Here is an 18856-nt window from a genome sequence, read left to right as displayed (position 1 = left end):
ATATTTTATGCATAAAATGTTGTTGAAAGCTTTCGAAGCTTTTAGGAGCTTTATAGGGATTATTACACTAGAGTTAGCTATTAAGTAACTATCTGAATTTAATTTATATTTTATAAAAAGTTGTCTTAATGCGATCATTGAGAGGATATATCATTCATTGCTATAAGAGTTCTCAATGCAAGCTTCTATCATCCGCAATTTTGATTCGCTACAAATTTAGAAAAAAAATTTAAATTTTCCACGAATTTATAATAAAGCACAAATAGCGTAGCAACTGTGTATACAACTATAATTTGTCTATATTACATGGTATATAGGAATACATGTTTCCCTAATCCTCAAGCCTTACACATACGAGTCTTTACAGCCATACAAAGTCAGGCATTGTGTGAAATATTTACGGAATCTGAATTTGCTGTGAACTTTCAGCTAGAGTTAGACGATTTGCATTATATAAATAAACAATTGAATAAAATTGCATAGCCAAAAATTGGCAGGGCAATAAATTATGAATATTCATGTATGATATTTGGCATAAATAATAGAAACATTGTAAATTGTTATGACTGAAATAAGAATGCTGCTTTGTTGTAGTCTGGAATGTGCCTAAAATACTATTGTTTGATATTATTATATATTTGCTAATACCATTTTTGGTATATAAAGGGTGCTTCATTTCGAGGTTCCCTATTTAAAAAAAAAACACAGAAACTTCAAATTTAATGGGGAATGTTTATTATCATTCGAAAGAACATTCCTTGACACTTATTTTTTGAAGATAATCTCTCTCAATTGATGGCCGCGGCTACGTATCAGATGGTCCATCCCTTGAGTCCAATTTTCGATAACTCGTTCGATCATTTCGACTAGTAACTGGCGAATGACACGTCTGATGTTTTGCTCCGAGGCTTTAATTGAAGCGGAATTGTCCGTATAGACCTTAGACTTTACATATCCCCACAGGAAAAAGTCTAACGGTGAGATATAACACGATCTTGATGGGCAATCGCCCGGCTCAAAACGTAAAATTATCTGATTATCGAAGTGATCTCTCAATAAATCCATTGATTTATATGATGTGTGGGAAGTGGCGTCCTCTTGTTGAAACCAAGTGTCGCCGGGATCACGAGCTTCAATTTTAGACGTCAAATAGTCGGTTATAATGGTTCGATTGACGGTTACATTTTCAACGGCATCATTTTTGAAGAAATATGGACCGATTTTTTCACCGAACCACAAAGCACACCAACCATTGTTTTTTCTAGATGAGATTACAGCTCTTGAATCTCTTCAGGTTGCTCTTCGTCACAAATGCGGCAATTTTGCTGGTTTACATACCCATTGAGCCAGGAATGGGGCTCATCGCTGAACAAAATATGACTAGAAAGCGTCGGATCTTCTTGGAATTTTTCAAGAGCCCATAGTGCGAAGCGATGTCGCTGGAAAGATCGAGCGCCTTCAGTTCTTGTATAAGTTGTAATTTGTACGCTTTCATACGTCAGTCCGAGTTAACTTCAGGGTCTTCGTTTACACTCTTAGCTACGGCTGTTATATTTTCTTCACTGGCTTCTGGACGTGGTCTATTCGGTCGAATATTATCCAATAATGAATGTTGGGTCTCAAGATGTGTGATGGTGTTGTGAATAGTACGCTCAGTAGGTAAATTGTGTTGATCATAAGATGAGCGAAGTGCGCAAAACACATTCTTTACAGAACATGAATTTTCGTAATGAAGTTGAATGATTTGTAAACGTTGTTCGACGTTGTTCAGGCGAAAGTCTTTCCATGATTAAATGCCAAACGATATTGAGCAAATATAACATGACAGCTTGTCACAACTCACGAGTGATTTGTCAAAAAAGGCTATTGAAAAAAGTACGTCTACTTGGATCACCCGTTATATTGGAATATAAGCAGTGAAAATGTAATATGCACCAATCAAGTATCCATAAGTTGTTTCTAATATTTAGAGCGCCTTCTTAAATTTCAGTTAAGAACAATATGATTCTTCAATAGAGGTTAGGTTGTGAATTACGAGGCACAGGTGGCTCTCAATTACAGTTGTAATTTGGTCTAGAGAAAATAAATCTGTATATCGCGTTGTATGAGTGCGCTACGGTTTAAGTAAATGATTTTCGAGAGACAAGATTTCCAACTAAAACAACTTCTCCGATAGTTTTGTGATTGCTTAACTCAGTGTTGTTTGAATAAGCGTCAAAGATGGACACCAGCAGAAAGAAAATATGTCACATATTACAGATTTTCTTCCATAAATGTGAACCAGCACTCTCTGTCGGTCCTAACATAGTATAGAGCAAAGTGTGATTGCGCGGGTCTTCATTGCTTGTCCGAAGGCATTGCGTTGACTTCAGCTAGTATAATTAGAACTCAGATGATCTGTTGACTAGCGCCTGATATTCGGATCGTTGTAGTGTCACCTTTGCTTTGGAGATACCAAGGAAAAAGAACTAGACTTCATTTGAACTGTGCGGTTTCAAAAAGATTTGGGCATTAGAATGGTGTGAACGACAAACTCAATAAGATGAACTCTTATACAGTGTGAAGCAATAAAAATAACGAAGCTCACAGTAAACACTTGAGTGTGCTTTTAAACGCTGTTCGTTTGTAATTACTAATGCATTTAATAATTATAAATTTTTGATTAATTTCGGTCGCTTTCTGAGCAATTATTTTGCTTTTCATAACTGACCATCAGTTGTGACCAATACACATAAGTTTGTATGTGAATGTAAATATCTCTATTTGTGCTTATTTAAAAATTCAATTACATGTCTATTTGCATTTGCAATTATAACTAAACTTTAAGTGCACTTAACTAATCATTTAATTATGCGTTTTGTAAATATTTTAAGTGCGAAAATGCACAGTGTTTCTGAAAATTGTAGTACAGAAGTGTCGGTTGCAATTGCACTTTTTTGACAAATAAAATTAAATAAATTTTGAAATCATAAATTTTAATTCGTACTTTTATTTAATTATTACTGATTATAATGTGTTAGCGGCAATATTAATTTTGGTCAGGGATTTTATAGTTTCTATAGTACCAGAAATATAAAATCTATAATGATATATAGTATATATATACATACATATATATGATATTGATAATTGTTAACTTGTCATTTTCACCTCTAAGGTGCAGACCCAATGTGACTGTGTGACAGTCTAGCAAGTTTGAAGAAAACAAGTAAGCAGGGTTGAAATCGGGTGTAATCGAACATTTTGTACTCTTGCAACTTGCAAGAATCAAAGCCAGGGAATACCTTAAGATGTAAAGCGTCAACGGGAGGATCGGAATCTAAGCGATTTTATATAAACATATGCATAAACTTACCCATAAAAGTGCCATAAGATTTGATGGGAGATGGGATAGTATCGAACCGCTGTTTCATACTAAAAAAATTTACCAGGCTTTCATTAAGATACCGCGCAAACAATCACGAATCATATGGAGTAAAGTCAGCCGGATGTTGGATAACCCTGTTATTAGTTACACAGAGGCTAGGTCAAGTTATCACCCAATTTTAAGGGTAAAATACGGTCTCTCATTTTCAATGTGATAATTCACATATTGGTCGATATATGTATATGCGGTATAAAATCAACCGGAAATTCGAAAATCTTTATAAAGAGCGCGTCATCTCGAGGTTCTCTACTTGAAGAAAAAACACAGAAACTTCCAATTTAATGGGGAATGCTTATTATCATTCGAAAGAACATTCTTAGGCATTTATTTTATGAAAATTATTTCTTTTAAATGTTGACCGAGTCTACGTCTCTCATGAGCCATCCGTTGAATCCAATTTTCGATGACTCGTTCGAGCACTTCGACTAGTAACTGGCGAATGACGCGCGTGATCTATTGCTCCAAAGCCAGAATTGAGGAACGGGATTGTCTGCATAGACTCTAGACTACAGGAAAAAGTCTATTGGTGTGATATCACAAGATCTTGGTGGCCAATCGACCGGCTCAAAACGTGATATTATCAGCTGACTGAAGCGTTCTCTTAATAAATCCATTGATTGATACGATGTGTGGGAAGTGATGCCGTCTTGTTGACACCAAATGTCGCCGAAATCACGAGTTTCAATTTCAGGCATCAACGGCATCGCTTTCGAAGAAATATGGACCGATGATTCCACCGGCCCACAAACCACACCAAACCTTTGTTTTTTCTAGATGAAATGGCAGCTCTTGAATCTCTACAGGTAGCTCTTCATTTTATATGCGGCTATGTTACTTGTTAGCATATACATTAAGGCAGAAATGGGCGTCATAACAAAACAAAATTTGGCTCGAAAACATCGGATCATTTTGGAACCTTTAAAAAGCTCATAGAGCGAAACGTTGTTACTTGGGAAGGTCAAGTGGATTCAGTTCATGCACAAGCTGTATTTTGTACGATTTCATTTTAAGATTTTGCCAAGTCGTTTCATACGTTAATCCGAGTTGCTACGAACGTCGTCGAATCGACTCTCCACGGTCTTCGTGTACACTCTTAGCTGCGGCTGCTATATTTTCTTCACTGGGGGCTTGGACAGTTTTGGTTAGGTTTGGACAATTTTTGATCATAAGGTTAAATAAATTATTAGCGCAAAATTTTATTTCGTTACATGAATTGCTTTTTGATTTGTGTTCTGGAAAGTGAAGGAATCAAATGGAATTTAAAATTGTGCTGTATGAGAAGTAAGCATGGTCGCAGTCCGATTTCGCTTATTTTCGTACTGTGACATAAGAATGTGAGAAAAATGTCACGCACCAAATTCAGTTGAAATTGCTAGGTCGGGTCTCGAGATATGTAATTTATCTAAAAGTAAGCGAGGTCACGCTTACGAGGAGGATGGAGTCATGTGTAGAAGTTCACGCAAGTGAGGAAAGTTCTCTGATCGCCATTCACTTGGGAGGCCAGAAACGATTCTTTTTACTGACATGGCTCAAGCAGCTCACTACTTCCGGTCTTTGACCAAGTATCCTCTGGGTAGCCTAAGAACATCCGTTCGAAGGCGAGCATTCCCTACAAGGGTTGTGTGCTGGGTTTGGGACCTGCCACGTAAAAAACACACCCAGTGAAGAGCTACAACCAGCCTCGGATGAGAGACCCCCCTTTTGATGACGACCATGGCAAACGAAATAAGGACTAAGAATTGAGGGCATGCACCTGGAATGTCCGGTCCCTTAATTGGGAAGGTGCTGCTGCCCAGCTGGTTGATGTCCTCGTAAAGACAAAGGCTGACATCACCGCCGTCCAAGAAATGCGATGGACGGGACAAGGACAGAGACGAGTAGGTCCCTTGTGACATTTACTACAGTGGCCATATAAAGGAGCGCAAGTTTGGTGTAGGATTCGTGGTGGGAGAGAGACTCCGTCGCCGAGTACTATCATTCACTGCGGTGAATGAACGTCTAGCCACACTCCGCATCAAAGCGAGGTTCTTCAACATATCGCTGATTTGCGCCCAAGCCCCGACGGAAGAGAAGGACGATGTGACCAAATATGCCTTCTATGAGCGCTTGGAGCGCACCTATGAGAGCTGCCCCGCCACAATGTCAAAATCGTGCTTGGCGACTTTAACGCCAGAGTGGGAAAAGAAGGTATCATTGGCACTACGGTCGGTAAATTCAGCCTCCACGACGAAACATCCCCAAATGGGTTGAGGCTGATTGACTTCTGCCGGGGCCCGAAATATGGTTATCTGTAGTACTAGATTCCAGCATAAGAAGATTCATCAAGCTACCTGGCTGTCTCCGGATCGAAAAACTACCAACCAGATCGATCATGTTGTCGATAGACGGAAGACACGTCTCCAGTGTTTTAGATGTGCGTACGCTCCGAGGTCCTAACATCGACTCGGACCACTATCTTGTTGCAGCTAAGATTCGCACCCGCCTCTGTGCAGCAAAAACGCGCGCCACCAAACACAAGGAAGGTTCGACGTCGAGAAGCTGCAATCACAACAGACAGCCGAACGATTTTCTACTCGGCTTGCACTCCTGCTCCCTGAGAGCACTCGTCAACAACTCGGTATAAGGGAACTGTGGGACGGCATTTCAAACTCCTTACGTATAGCTGCAACCGAAACCATTGGTTTTCGGAAAGTGCAAAAGAACAGCTGGTACGACGAGGAGTGCCGTGTCGCAGCGGAGAGAAAACAGGCTGCCTACCTCGCAACGTTACGATCGACCACTACACGTGCGGGATGGGATAGATACCGAGAGTTGAAGAGGGAAGCGAGACGCATTCGTAGACAGAAGAAAAATAGGCTGAAATGCGTGAGTACGAAGAGCTTGATAAGCTGGCCGACAGGGGTAATGCTCGAAAATTTTACGAAAAAATGAGGCGGCTTACAGAAGGTTTCAAGACCGGAGCGTATTCCTGTAGAACCCCCAAAGGTGATCTAGTCACTGATGCCCAAAGCATACTTAAATTATGGAGGGAACACTTCTCCAGCCTGCTGAATGGCAGTGAACGCACAACACCAGGAGAAGGTGAACCCGATTCCCCAATCGATGACGATGGAGCAGACGTTCCATTACCCGACCATGAAGAAGTTCGAATAGCAATTGCCCGCCTGAAGAACAACAAAGCGGCAGGAGCCGACGGATTGCCGGCCGAGCTATTCAAACACGGCGGCGAAGAACTGATAAGGAGCATGCATCAGCTTCTTTGTAAAATATGGTCGGACGAAAGCATGCCCAACGATTGGAATTTAAGTGTGCTATGCCCAATCCATAAAAAAGGAGACCCCACAATCTGCGCCAACTACCGTGCGATTAGCCTCCTCAACATCGCATATAAGGTTCTATCGAGCGTACTGTGTGAAAGATTAAAGCCCACCGTCAACGAACTGATTGGACCTTATCAGTGTGGCTTTAGACCTGGCAAATCAACAACCGACCAGATATTCACCATGCGCCAAATTTTGGGAAAGACCCGTGAAAGGAGAATCGAGAATCGATTCACACCACCTCTTCGTGATTTCAAAGCTGCTTTCGACAGCACGAAAAGGAGCTGCCTTTATGCCGCGATGTCTGAATTTGGTATCCCCGCAAAACTAATACGGCTGTGTAAACTGACGTTGAGTAACACCAAAAGCTCCGTCAGGATCGGGAAGGACCTCTCCGAGCCGTTCGATACCAAACGAGGTTTCAGACAAGGTGATTCCCTATCGTGCGACTTTTTCAACCTGCTTTTGGAGAAAATAGTTCGAGCCGCAGAACTAAATAGAGAAGGTACCATCTTCTATAAGAGTGTACAGCTGTTGGCGTATGCCGATGATATTGATATCATCGGCCTCAACACCCGCGCCTTTAGTTCTGCTTTCTCCAGGTTGACAAGGAAGCACAGAAAATGGGTCTGGCAGTGAACGAGGGCAAGACGAAATATCTCCTGTCATCAAACAAACAGTCGTCGCATTCGCGACTTGGCTCTCACGTCACTGTTGACAGTCATAACTTTGAAGTCGTAGATAATTTCGTCTATCTTGGAACCAGCGTAAACACCACCAACAATGTCAGCCTTGAAATCCAACGCAGGATAACTCTTGCCAACAGGTGCTACTTCGGACTGAGTAGGCAATTGAGAAGCAAAGTCCTCTCTCGACAAACAAAAACCAAACTCTATAAGTCACTCATAATTCCCGTCCTGCTGTATGGTTCCAGAGTCTTGGACGATGTCAACAACGGATGAGTCGACGCTGCGAGTTTTCGAGAGAAAAGTTCTGCGAAAGATTTATGGTCCTTTGCGTGTTAGCCACGGCGAATACCGCATTCGATGGAACGATGAGCTGTACGAGATATACGACGACATCGACATAGTTCAGCGAATTAAAAGACAGCGGCTACGCTGGCTAGGTCATGTTGTCCGGATGGACGAAAACACTCCAGCTCTGAAAATATTCGACGCAGTACCCGCCGGGGGAAGCAGAGGAAGAGGAAGACCTCCACTCCGTTGGAAGGACCAAGTGGAGAAGGACATGGCTTCGCTTGGAATATCCAATTGGCGCCACGTAGCGAAAAGAAGAAACGACTGGCGCGCTGTTGTTAACTCGGCTATAATCGCTTAAGCGGTTTCTACGCCAATTAAGAAGAAGAACGAGGTCACGCACATGGTTCAATTTTTAGACTGGCTCCCATAAAGCCCTCTCTTAACATTCCGGATGAAAAGTTTAATGTCTCTTTGCTATATGGTGTTTGATTTATCGCGCAGTGTCGATACAGGTGCTTAAGGGATTCATCCTGAGTGTATTTCGCTATTGCATCTTTAGTGGTCTAGTAGATATATATAGTAAATCTATTAAACGGCGCCCATTATTTCAAGATTTTTAGCCCTCAAGAGCCTGCAGCTACTGCGATCCTCATTGCTAAATCTTTCTATATTTTAATTTAGTGCGTGGCAGTGTCCGACTACGCCCATCTACCTACCTTGGTAGGGTTCGAGACTCATTTAAAAACTCTGTCGTACTTTGGGTCCGGCTCCTAGTTGCAGCGCAACTCCCCATTGAACTGAAAAAGTGTCAGTTCTTATCGCATTTTTAACACCACATCCATCACGATACTCCCCGAGGGTCTAGTCCGCATGAGCAGGTTTTAGCGAACTCCAAATTCCTTCTCCACGTTGTACCAGAATTAAGTCTCCGGTCAGATCTCGTAGCCAAAACTACTACTAGTTGAACTTCCATTCAGCACTGGACTGGTGGCCAGGGGTTGGACCCCATACACACATACCATTCATACAAAAACTAACCATAATTGTTAGCTAAACGCCTTCACGGCGTAAACAACTCACGCGCAAACATCCCTAAATGTTCGGCATTCCGACTGGTGAAGATCTCACCGTTAATATCTACACGTTTATCAGTCCAGCTAATCCCCATACCATCCAGTTACCTAATGTCCGAGTACATCGAGCATTCTGCAATTATATGCACCCAGTCCTCGTAATTCGCGTACAGATAGACAGATTGCCAGATACGGTTACCTCTACCCAGCTCGTCACGCTGATTATTTATACATATATAAACTTTAGAAGTTCCCCGCCGTGTCCTTCTAGGTGTTGCGAACTCCGTTGCATACTCTTATTGAAAAGTTCTAAAGAACATCTTTCAGTAACTTCGTAAAACAAACACAATGGCAAATTCTTATTGTGTTTACCAAACACCTCCTTTTCCACACAAGATCACCGAACATGGTTGAAACTAAAAAACTCAACTAAATAGCCTGTAATTATTTCACGATTCTAGAATCGTTAGTCTAGTTCTACCAAGTCTAAAATCAAGCTCAAAAAAGTTCATTAATCCTCAATCCTAATGATGCTAAGGCCTTCCCGATTTTGTCATCTCTACAAGCTTATAAATAATATTTCTTCGGGTAACAGTTCGTTCTTAGCAATTGGACACCAATACACACGTCAATTATATAATGAAAATCACAAACAAAATTTTCTCCCACGTCATCACATGATTAATTGAAAAAATATTACACTTTTTCATCAAATTTGTACTAAAAAAATATTTGAATTACGTGCACTTTCTCCATTAAAATATTCTACGGAACATCTCCTCTAAATACATGCTTTGCAATGAAGCATGATAACTCAATTAGTTGGCAATACTTTTAAACTAAATTCTATGGCGCGTGCGTATTTTGTTACACGATACGCACGATTTCACACCTGTCAACGATTGGCAACAACAACAAAAAGCTATTGTTCGCTGAATAAACTATTAACAATAGCAACAAAGTTGCCAAACATTTATCGAGGAGCTATTTTAACAAGCTTCTCGTTGTCACGCTTAGATTTGTTGGCAAAACTTGCGAAGCATCAGTCAAATAGAATCTAAGTGCTCATGCACAAGCGTTAGTTTCGTAGATTTATTTAGCCTACTTTTCTCATTTACGTATATACTTGTATGTACATACTTACACACTTTGGTGTTGGCCTCAAACACTTGGCGCGAGAAAAGCTTTCATCTATCACACGACACCTGTTGTCAACGTGTCAATTGTGTCGCTTGTCATTTACATGCACACACCCTTACATACATATATACGTATGGCATATGTATAGGATTAGGATAAATGTGCTAATTGTGCGCGCACTTACCAAATATTTGCCTTGAGAAAATGCAATGCTCAGCGGCCGGAAATCAATAGTATGGACCCTTTGTAAAGGTCTAAAAGCGTGTTTCAAATAATCGCACTGCAAATGTAAATTCCAATATATCTGAAAAAGTCAATATTTATATAACTGTAACGAACTTATAAATAATTTCGGTGTTTTCAGATTTACATAGCTTTAATGAATTTTCAGTGCTTATGTAACTGTCTAATGCATCTACCATTCATTTAGGTTAATACCCATTTTTCTTCACAGTTATATTTAACCCAATTGTAATATCTCGAAGAAGCTAATAGGAAAAGCTTTGACGCTCAAGAAAGGTGATATTAAAGATAAAACCTCACATAGCTCTCAATAACATGAAATTTTTTTTATAGAGGAATTTTTAAATTTAATTTTAATAAATAAATAAAAAAGTGTATTTTCAGAATTTAATAATCGGTGATACATTCAAAAAATCGATTACCTTTTTCCCGTAGCCGATTCCCAGTGGACCTTCGAAGAAAAATGTCTGGCGGTGAACAAGATTTTTCTAATTTCAAATTTAATGCCAAAATAAAAATTATTATTATTATACCATATATGCCTGCAGGTAATGATCGAAGGACTACTAAAAAAATATATTTTTTAACTACCATAAATAGCGGCTTCCTAAAAAAGGTTGTTTTTTGTGAGTGACTTCAGAGAGGCCTAAAACTCAAAATTTCATCGGTTTTCGTCACGTGAATTTTGTGATGATTTTTGGTTATGCTGTTGTACCCAAATGCCACATAAATATGCTTTTTTGGCTTCATTCAACTAACATACTATACATCATATACATACATATGTAGTATACTCATCGTAAACTTGCCTCAAAAGTATACTAAATAGGGGTCAATTTTAAATCTGCCTAGAGATGGCAGTAGGTTTGTAAATCTGATAGAGAAATCACACAAACTCAGCGAGACAAAAATTAAAGAGCTAATATTTGCAGGTCTACTGATAAGGAATAAAAGCTTTGAAGAAAAACTGAACGAACTGTGGACGTTGCCCAACATTTTTTAGGAAACCAAACTATAAATCGGCAAATTACAAACCCTTAATAAATGAACTAATAATGCAATATAAAGCTTTGTGATATAATAAGACCATATGCTGGACTGCCATTTGGATTTATTTCCGGCAAATTTCGGTGGTGTAAGTGACGAAAAAGATGAGAGGTTCCATGAGGGCAGAGAAATGCTAACAAGGGAAATGTTGCGCAGAAATGCTAGCAGATTATTGTTGGAGGCTTAAAAAACGAGCATTTCTTGGCAATAACAAAAAAACATCTGATATTTTCATTATCCATTTTCCTATATATTTGAAGAGTAAACTAAAATAAACAAAAAAAAATTATTTCATTGAGTCATGTGTCCGTGAAGTAGAGTGGAAAAAAGGCCGTTTTCTTGTCGCCATGATTTTTACCCTTGTGGTCATACGAAAAATAAAAAAATTATGGTATTAGTACGTATGTTGCTATCTGAAGAAGCAAAACCCGTAATTTTTTTCCATAAAATGGGGGTTATTCAAAAGTAAAGCTCGATTTTTTTCATCAATTTTACAACAATATTGGTTTTTAAAAAATATTTCAAATTCCATTTTTAATATTTTGTTGCTTTATGTGATAGAGAGATATTTAGAGAATATTCGTTTCATATTTCAAGTAAATCGGCTGATTAGAACTTGAGATATTGTGACAACTGCATCGAAAGAAGTAGTTTTGAGAAAAATGTGTTTAAAATTTTATGTTAAGTTTTAGGTAGCATAATTGATACGTATAACTTACATTCTTTTAATACTTCTATAACTTCGGAAATAATTTGAATTTTGGAAAATCCTTTTAGGGGGACAGTTTTAAATATCCAAACTATCGAATTTTTAATTAGTTTCTATTCTAGAATAATTTATCGCAATGTAGCTGATGTTTGACAAGTATTTTTTAATAAAATATATTTTTTGATGTCACTAGAAAACATGACTTTTCAAGTTTTTTGTTGTAGGTTAAACGGAGAGTCCTTTCTCTTACGAAAAAATGTTTCTATCCATAAAGTCAAAATAAGTCGTTTTTCACACAAGTTTTCGCACTATCCGAGTAACTTAATAGTCTTTAATATTTCCGCATTTCAAAGAAATCTGTTCAATTTTGGGTATACCAATATAAATAAAAATTTTCTTAAAAAATTATTCAAATGTCTTCTATTTAAGTAATGAAGTTTTCTAAACTCTTATCAAAGCTCTGAATTAATAGCTTATATGTATATATTTTAATATGAGATAAATAGTCACAATATCAAACAGCATTGCTTCCATATAATCCAAGGATTTGTGGCTTATTTGCTAGTTCAACATTACAACTATAGTTCTAGATGATATTTTAGATATATAACAGTTCGTATAATGAGTTTTTACCAAGCCGTCCACTGAAGTAAAGTTAATGCCTTAAGATTACAACTGTTTCATGTAAGAGGTTCTGAAGAGAATGTAATCTTGAAGTATTAACGTTCGACTGTTTTGAAAATATAATAGTTGTTCAGATTAAGTATTTTACTACAACATCATAAGCTCCGGCCTGTGATGAAGAATTTTCATCTCGAGGCTAGTTTGTGATTGTATTTTTATTTTTTTGTTAAAAGCAATAACTACAATAGAACGTTAACTTCAGTTTCATCGTAGCTATAATATCCTTCACAAATATACATATCTCATCAAATACAAAAGATTTCCATAAAAGAACTTGTCTTTGATCGGTCAGCTTGTATGAAAACTATATGCTACAGTAGTCTAATATTGACCGTGCCGACAAATGCGTAGCTTCTTGGGGCGAAAAAGGCGTATGCAAAATTTCAGATCGGCATATCGAAAAGTGATAATAACTGCATACGGACAGACAGTCGTACAGATGGAAAGATAGACAGACATAAATAAATCGACTCAGTACGTAATTTTAGTTCCTCCGACATTGTCTTTTGGGTATTACAAACTTTTAGGGAAATATATTGTGTAAAATACCTTTTCTCCCGGTTTTTTTTAAATTAAAATTTTCGAATCAGCCAAAACCAAGCTAATAAGGACCAACTGCAAAAGTTTTCAAAATTAAATTTTTTGTAAAGGCCACAGCAACCTATAGAGTAATGAAAATAAGTATTGTATTAAAATCATGTTAAAATAAGGCATTACGTTTTTTAAACTAATTTTTGAAATAATGGCCAACAATTAAATCTTAAATAATAGATAAGTTGGTTTTCAATGCTGAGTTTTTAATTGAAATCGTTATATAAACTATGTATATATTTTTATTTCGTTAAGAAATCAATATCGATCCTCGATAGTATAGTGGTCAGTATCCCCGCCTGTCACGCGGGAGACCGGGGTTCAATTCCCCGTCGGGGAGATACACAGAGATTTTTTATACAAACAGAATATTGAAAGAGCTCCAAAAAAGAAACCGGAAAAACATTAATTTGTGGTTGCAAAATGTCTTTCAAAAGAAAGATGTGTATAAATTTAATTAATTTTCGTCGGAGGCTTCGTTTAGACATCGGCTACTTTTTTGCCACCTCTAATAGTATATTGTAAGGAGTAACAATCCTACAATCTGTAAACCATCATTTTTGGGGTTTTAACTTATAAAATAAGAACAAAATCCGCAGGGTCGAGATTAAGTTAAATACTACTATAAAAATCGAATTCTAGTTGAACTAAGCTTGCCTTTGGCATATGATCAAATTTTCATTGTATAACGATAAGAAACAGAAAGCACTGTTATAAAACAAATTGAGGGTTCATAAATGTCTCTAATGGGTAGATTTTAACATAATTAATAAAGGTACAGCCCGAAGGGTATTTTTACCGATCCTCGATAGTATAGTGGTCAGTATCCCCGCCTGTCACGCGGGAGACCGGGGTTCAATTCCCCGTCGGGGAGTTTAGACTTGATCTATATATTTTTACATATTTTATTAAAAAAAGTAACGAGTAGAGTTCGAAAACGGATTGTATGATTGTGTATGTATAATATACATATATATAATTAGCGTTATACCTTGTATATATTTTTTTTCTTGATTTTTAAATATAAATATCATCGAAAATATTACATTGTATTAACAAAATATTAAAGTGAAGTAAAATGTAATCACCGATGAACTCTCCCCGACGGGGAATTGAACCCCGGTCTCCCGCGTGACAGGCGGGGATACTGACCACTATACTATCGAGGATTGGTGATAATTTAAGTTTATTTTGTTGTCTGGTTTATGCGAGAGCTTTCGTCGTTGAGTAAGCTGCATAAGCTTTCTCGTCTTATTTGAGTTCTTTCTTAATTTCATCATTCGAGTTAATTTTTATGAATCATTTGTTTGTTTAATGTTTGTTGTACAAGGTTATTATATTATTGGCTGTAAATGCGTAGGACAGATAAAAATATCAACACACGACACATAAAATTTGTAAAAAATAAACACAGGCGAGTAACACGAGTATTCTTGAGTGATTTGTAGAATCATTTGATAATGCTGAGTGCGTAGTGTTCTTTATCACTATGGTATTATACATTGTATATACATACATACATCACTAAATTTTTGGGTTATTCTAATATAGCGGCATGTGTTTAGGTAATTTTTATATCAAAAAACAAGAAAAAACGTTAACTTCGGCTGCACCGATGCTAATATACCCTTCACAGGTGCATTTCTTTTAGTAACTATGTGTTTAAGTAAATCTATGGGAGCTACATATATGCTATAGTATTCGGATGTGAACAATTTCTTCGCGGATTATATTATTACCTTAAGCAGTAATCCACGTCAAATTTCGTGAAGATACCACGTCAAATGTGAAAGTTTTCCACACAAGAACTTTATTTCGATCGTTCGGTTTGTATGGCAGCTATATGTTATAGTGAGCCGATCTGAACAATTTCTTCCGATATTACATTGTTGTCTCAGAAAATAACCTGTGCCAACTTTTGTGAAAATACTTTGTCAAATGCGAAAGTTTTCCATACAAGAACTTGATTCTGATCGTTCAGTTTGTATGGCAGCTATATGTTATAGTGGTCCGATATCGACAGTTCCGACAAATGAGCAGCTTCTTGAAGAGAAAATGACGTTAGCAAAATTTCAAAACGATATCTTAAAAACTGAGGGACTAGTTCGTATATATACATACAGACGGACATGACTAAATTGACTCAGCTCAACATACTGATCATTTAAATATATACTTTATAGGGTCTCCGACGCTTCCTTCTGGGCGTTACAAACTTCGTGACAGACTTAATATACCCTGTTCAGGGTATAATAAAAATAGTTAACAATTTTAAAATTAGCAGCTGATAAAGTGAGGAGTCTAAAAAAATTGGCATCGTGACTTCATAAGCCACGTTTTCGAACCGCCAACCTCAGAAATTGTGGGCTTAAAACGATACCCACAATTTCTCAGGTTCTACTAGACCGATTAATCAAAAATTTAGATAGTCATCTTTATGGAGTTTAAAACGATACCCACTGTTTCTTAGGTTCTAGTCAACCGATTAACGTAAAATTTAGAGAGACAGTATCGAGAAAACGCGCTTAAAGTTTCAGTCTCGGCCAAACCAGTTAGAATGTCGGATCAGCAAAATACCTATATACATACATATATCTCCAAAAATAATTTTTGAAAAATTCTCTTGTAGACATATTCTTGAATATTTGAACTTTGAAAAGAAAAAAAATATTTCTAGACTAAAATATCCTTTAAAAATATCAGTTGCCTGGGCGGATTAGAATTCGTTCCTTGTTGTTTTTTTTTATTGTATGTATATGTATGTATATTCCATATTACATCTGATCAAATTTGACCCGGACTAACAAGAAAACAAGTTTTTCATTATAAATCTTTATTATCGGCTTCGAAATTGGCCTAATTTTCAAATGGAAATCAATATTCACACGGATATAAAAGAGGTTGTACCAATGTACGAATTTTTATTTATGAATTCGGTTGAACCTGGTCAAGGACATAGTTAGTTAGTTGGCTTGATTTTCGATTTTTTTACACATATTCTGATTCACACACATGTTCAGTAACCTAATTCTACTAAAAAATTCTCCACATCCGTTGGCATTGTTATAGAATTCTCAGTGCCTGAAAATGTAAAAGTCATAGCATCATCTGCATAAATCGGCTCATTATCTACAAGAACGCGACCCCCAACTAGAAGATCGACGTGCTCCTTCAATTTGGTCATTTCATGGATTTGAGCGCAAATAAATGTGCCATTACAGCCGTTCACATCCACACATATCTCATGACCATACTTAAAACTGTTCGCTTCATCATCCATATACACCGAATAAAAGCCGTTCCATTCCCAATCGAAAAATACTGCAAGCGTATTGGTAGAAGTAAGATATTAATAAATACTATATGAAAATACTTATATAGTTATATCTACTATATTTAAAGCTTACAATGATGCGGTATCTTTTCCACAATATCGTCCAATCTCACCAGATAACTGCAGCCTTTTTTGTCACATAAGTGCTCATAAGCGGTCTCCCATCTGGCTGCGCAAATTTTTAGACAAATCAGTAGCAGGATGGCTGATTTAAGGCCGACTTTTAATGTAGGCTTCATTTGTGTGGTAGCCTTTTTGCCTTCGATAAGTTTTGCAAATTGTGAACATATTTCTAATATCAATTGAAATTTTTGTATTTTTTCATATTAATGTGATTGGATATGCTAAAATTAGTATAGGGTTGCCAACGGAGTTTTCTTTATGAAACGTAAGCGCATATTATATTATAGAAACTGCTGCAATGCTGCCAAAAAGTTCTACATATAATAGTTTCGTATAAAATACATACATAGAAGCTTACCACCCACTTGATGTGGTCAATCAGCTGATCTCAGCTTTCAAATTAGACAATCAGCTGATATTTAAAAGGTCACTCATGGTTAAAAACAATCGATTTTTATTTGCATATACATATAATGAATTTACGTATATTTGAGAATATTTTCTGACAATATTAAGTTGCTCCAGGAAATATTTCCAGAGATATGAGCGTATTTGCAAGACATAGTTTCTTAGCGTGATCGGTTCCCAAAACTTAAAACGCGTCTTCTAGAACCAAAGTTTCAAACGTCGGTGAGGAAAATTTCTTTGGAACAGCAGTACCGACCGACGTTAAAACTTCTCATTACATAAGGGTGACTTTTTTCAAACCAAAATCAAAATATCATCAAAATCAAATCAAAAAGGCTCTCCTTAGTTTGGGGGCTTTTAACGGGCCATTGCCTTATTGGCATCCATATAGTAATGCTGGGAATCCTAACAGACGTGGAAGAAGGTGAAGTGGAAATAACACTCAAAACTTCCTTCTTCACTGTTCCGAATTTGGGAGGTCAAGACTTAAACTTGGAAGCGCATACATTCAGACATCCCGTCGAGTTGGCAGGAATGGAAATTAAACGCCTGTGTAAAATTGTATTGGCTACTAAGTGTTTGGCTAATTAATAAGTTCGAACACAGTTCTTATTTTCTATGACCTCACAAATCGATCTTTGATCAGCCAACTTACCTAACCTAACTTATCCTAAATAAAAATCTAAATATTGCGGAGTTCTTTGCTCATTTATAGTGACAACTTTTTTTACTCTTGATTTAATTTAGTTTGAGCGGAAACTCCTTTTATCGGAAATACGAAGAAAACACATAATTTTTCAAAATGAAGCGCACATTATTAAAATTCTTTTTAACAAAAAGCATGCTTTTCTAACTTGCAAGTGTATACAACCCCTTAAGTTAAGTGTATATTTAATTTTATTGCAGCAGCACTCCGAATTTTGTTACAAAGTATTCTTGAGAATTAAGATTATTAAATATTGGATGGCTACGAATAGATCAATTTTGGTCCTTTGCGATATCAGATAGAGCTCTGTTACTAGATCCATGAAGAGTAGTCATCCTTTAGAATGCCTGCGTTCGACGCGACTTTCAACAGACTCTGCTGCCTCACTATCGACACCTCTTTCAGTGTATCATACCGTAGGGAAACCAAATACTTACGCGAAGTCTTGCCAATGCGTGACAAGTACACAAGAGATGCTCCAATGTTTCCCTGGTGCTTTGCTCTAGACATTTCCTGCAGTCTTCTCGATTTGTCAGTTACATTCTGAGCGGCTTGTGTCGCCACCAGTTAGTATTCCGATCTTGTACTTACAGTCTCTTCTATCGAGTGCCAATAGGAATTTTATGTACTTCCGATCTAACGTTTTGCAGTTTTGCATACAGGTAGTTCGTTCTATTGGGTTTTGCTCTTCTTTACCATATTAGATGGTAACCCTGCTATATTTATATACGTTTCATATTAAACCGTTCTAAATTGCATTAAATAAATATATTAAAAAAATATTGATATTCAGACTTGATATGATATTTTTATGAGAGTCTGTCAAAGCTTGCCATAAGTTGTCAAATAAAACTGTAGGCTTAAGGAAAATTTACTTATGAGAAGGTGGAGAACAATACTCACATTGAATTTAGTTTAATATCTGTGAATAAGTTGAAACTTGTAGACTTATTCTTTCATGTGGTTATACAAAATAGTTACTTCGGCTAACTTAATGTAACTTGGTACGGAGAATCTATCTAACCCAGTTTCTTGTGGATTATCTCAGCAATCATGGAAGGGGATCACCAA

The 18856-nt window shown here is 37.2% G+C and overlaps 1 protein-coding gene and 3 non-coding genes across 4 annotated transcripts; 2 read left to right on the top strand and 2 right to left on the bottom strand.

The window, feature by feature from the left end:
- The first annotated feature begins 13482 nt into the window (after window positions 1-13482).
- Window positions 13483-13554, top strand: Trnad-guc. The gene has a single exon. It is a non-coding gene; the product is annotated as a tRNA-Asp (tRNA).
- A 462-nt stretch (window positions 13555-14016) lies between these two features.
- Trnad-guc lies at window positions 14017-14088 on the top strand. Its single transcript has one exon. It is a non-coding gene; the product is annotated as a tRNA-Asp (tRNA).
- Window positions 14089-14311: 223 nt separating this feature from the next.
- Window positions 14312-14383, bottom strand: Trnad-guc. The gene has a single exon. It is a non-coding gene; the product is annotated as a tRNA-Asp (tRNA).
- Window positions 14384-16189: 1806 nt separating this feature from the next.
- Window positions 16190-16812, bottom strand: LOC120769625. The gene is made up of 2 exons (XM_040096730.1): window positions 16622-16812; window positions 16190-16535 (listed from the first exon to the last, which is right to left on the bottom strand). The coding sequence occupies exons 1-2, from the start codon at window positions 16785-16787 to the stop codon at window positions 16231-16233; spliced, it is 471 nt and encodes a 156-aa protein (XP_039952664.1). The 5' UTR covers window positions 16788-16812; the 3' UTR covers window positions 16190-16230.
- Between the last annotated feature and the right edge of the window lie 2044 nt (window positions 16813-18856).

This window comes from Bactrocera tryoni, chromosome 2, assembly GCF_016617805.1.
Source record: "Bactrocera tryoni isolate S06 chromosome 2, CSIRO_BtryS06_freeze2, whole genome shotgun sequence".
NCBI lineage: Eukaryota > Metazoa > Arthropoda > Insecta > Diptera > Tephritidae > Bactrocera > Bactrocera tryoni.
The sequence above is the reverse complement of the archived record's forward strand: the minus strand, read 5'-3'. Positions and strand labels throughout refer to the sequence as shown.

What these genes read in the sequence shown, in the direction of transcription:
- LOC120769625 (XM_040096730.1), bottom strand. Translation starts at nt 16,787, where the DNA reads ATGAAGCCTACATTAAAAGTCGGCCTTAAATCAGCCATCCTGCTACTG. An exon ending in GGAAAAGATACCGCATCATT is followed by an intron (nt 16,536 to 16,621) that starts GTAAGCTTTAAA and finishes ATACGCTTGCAG; the next exon opens with TATTTTTCGATTGGGAATGG.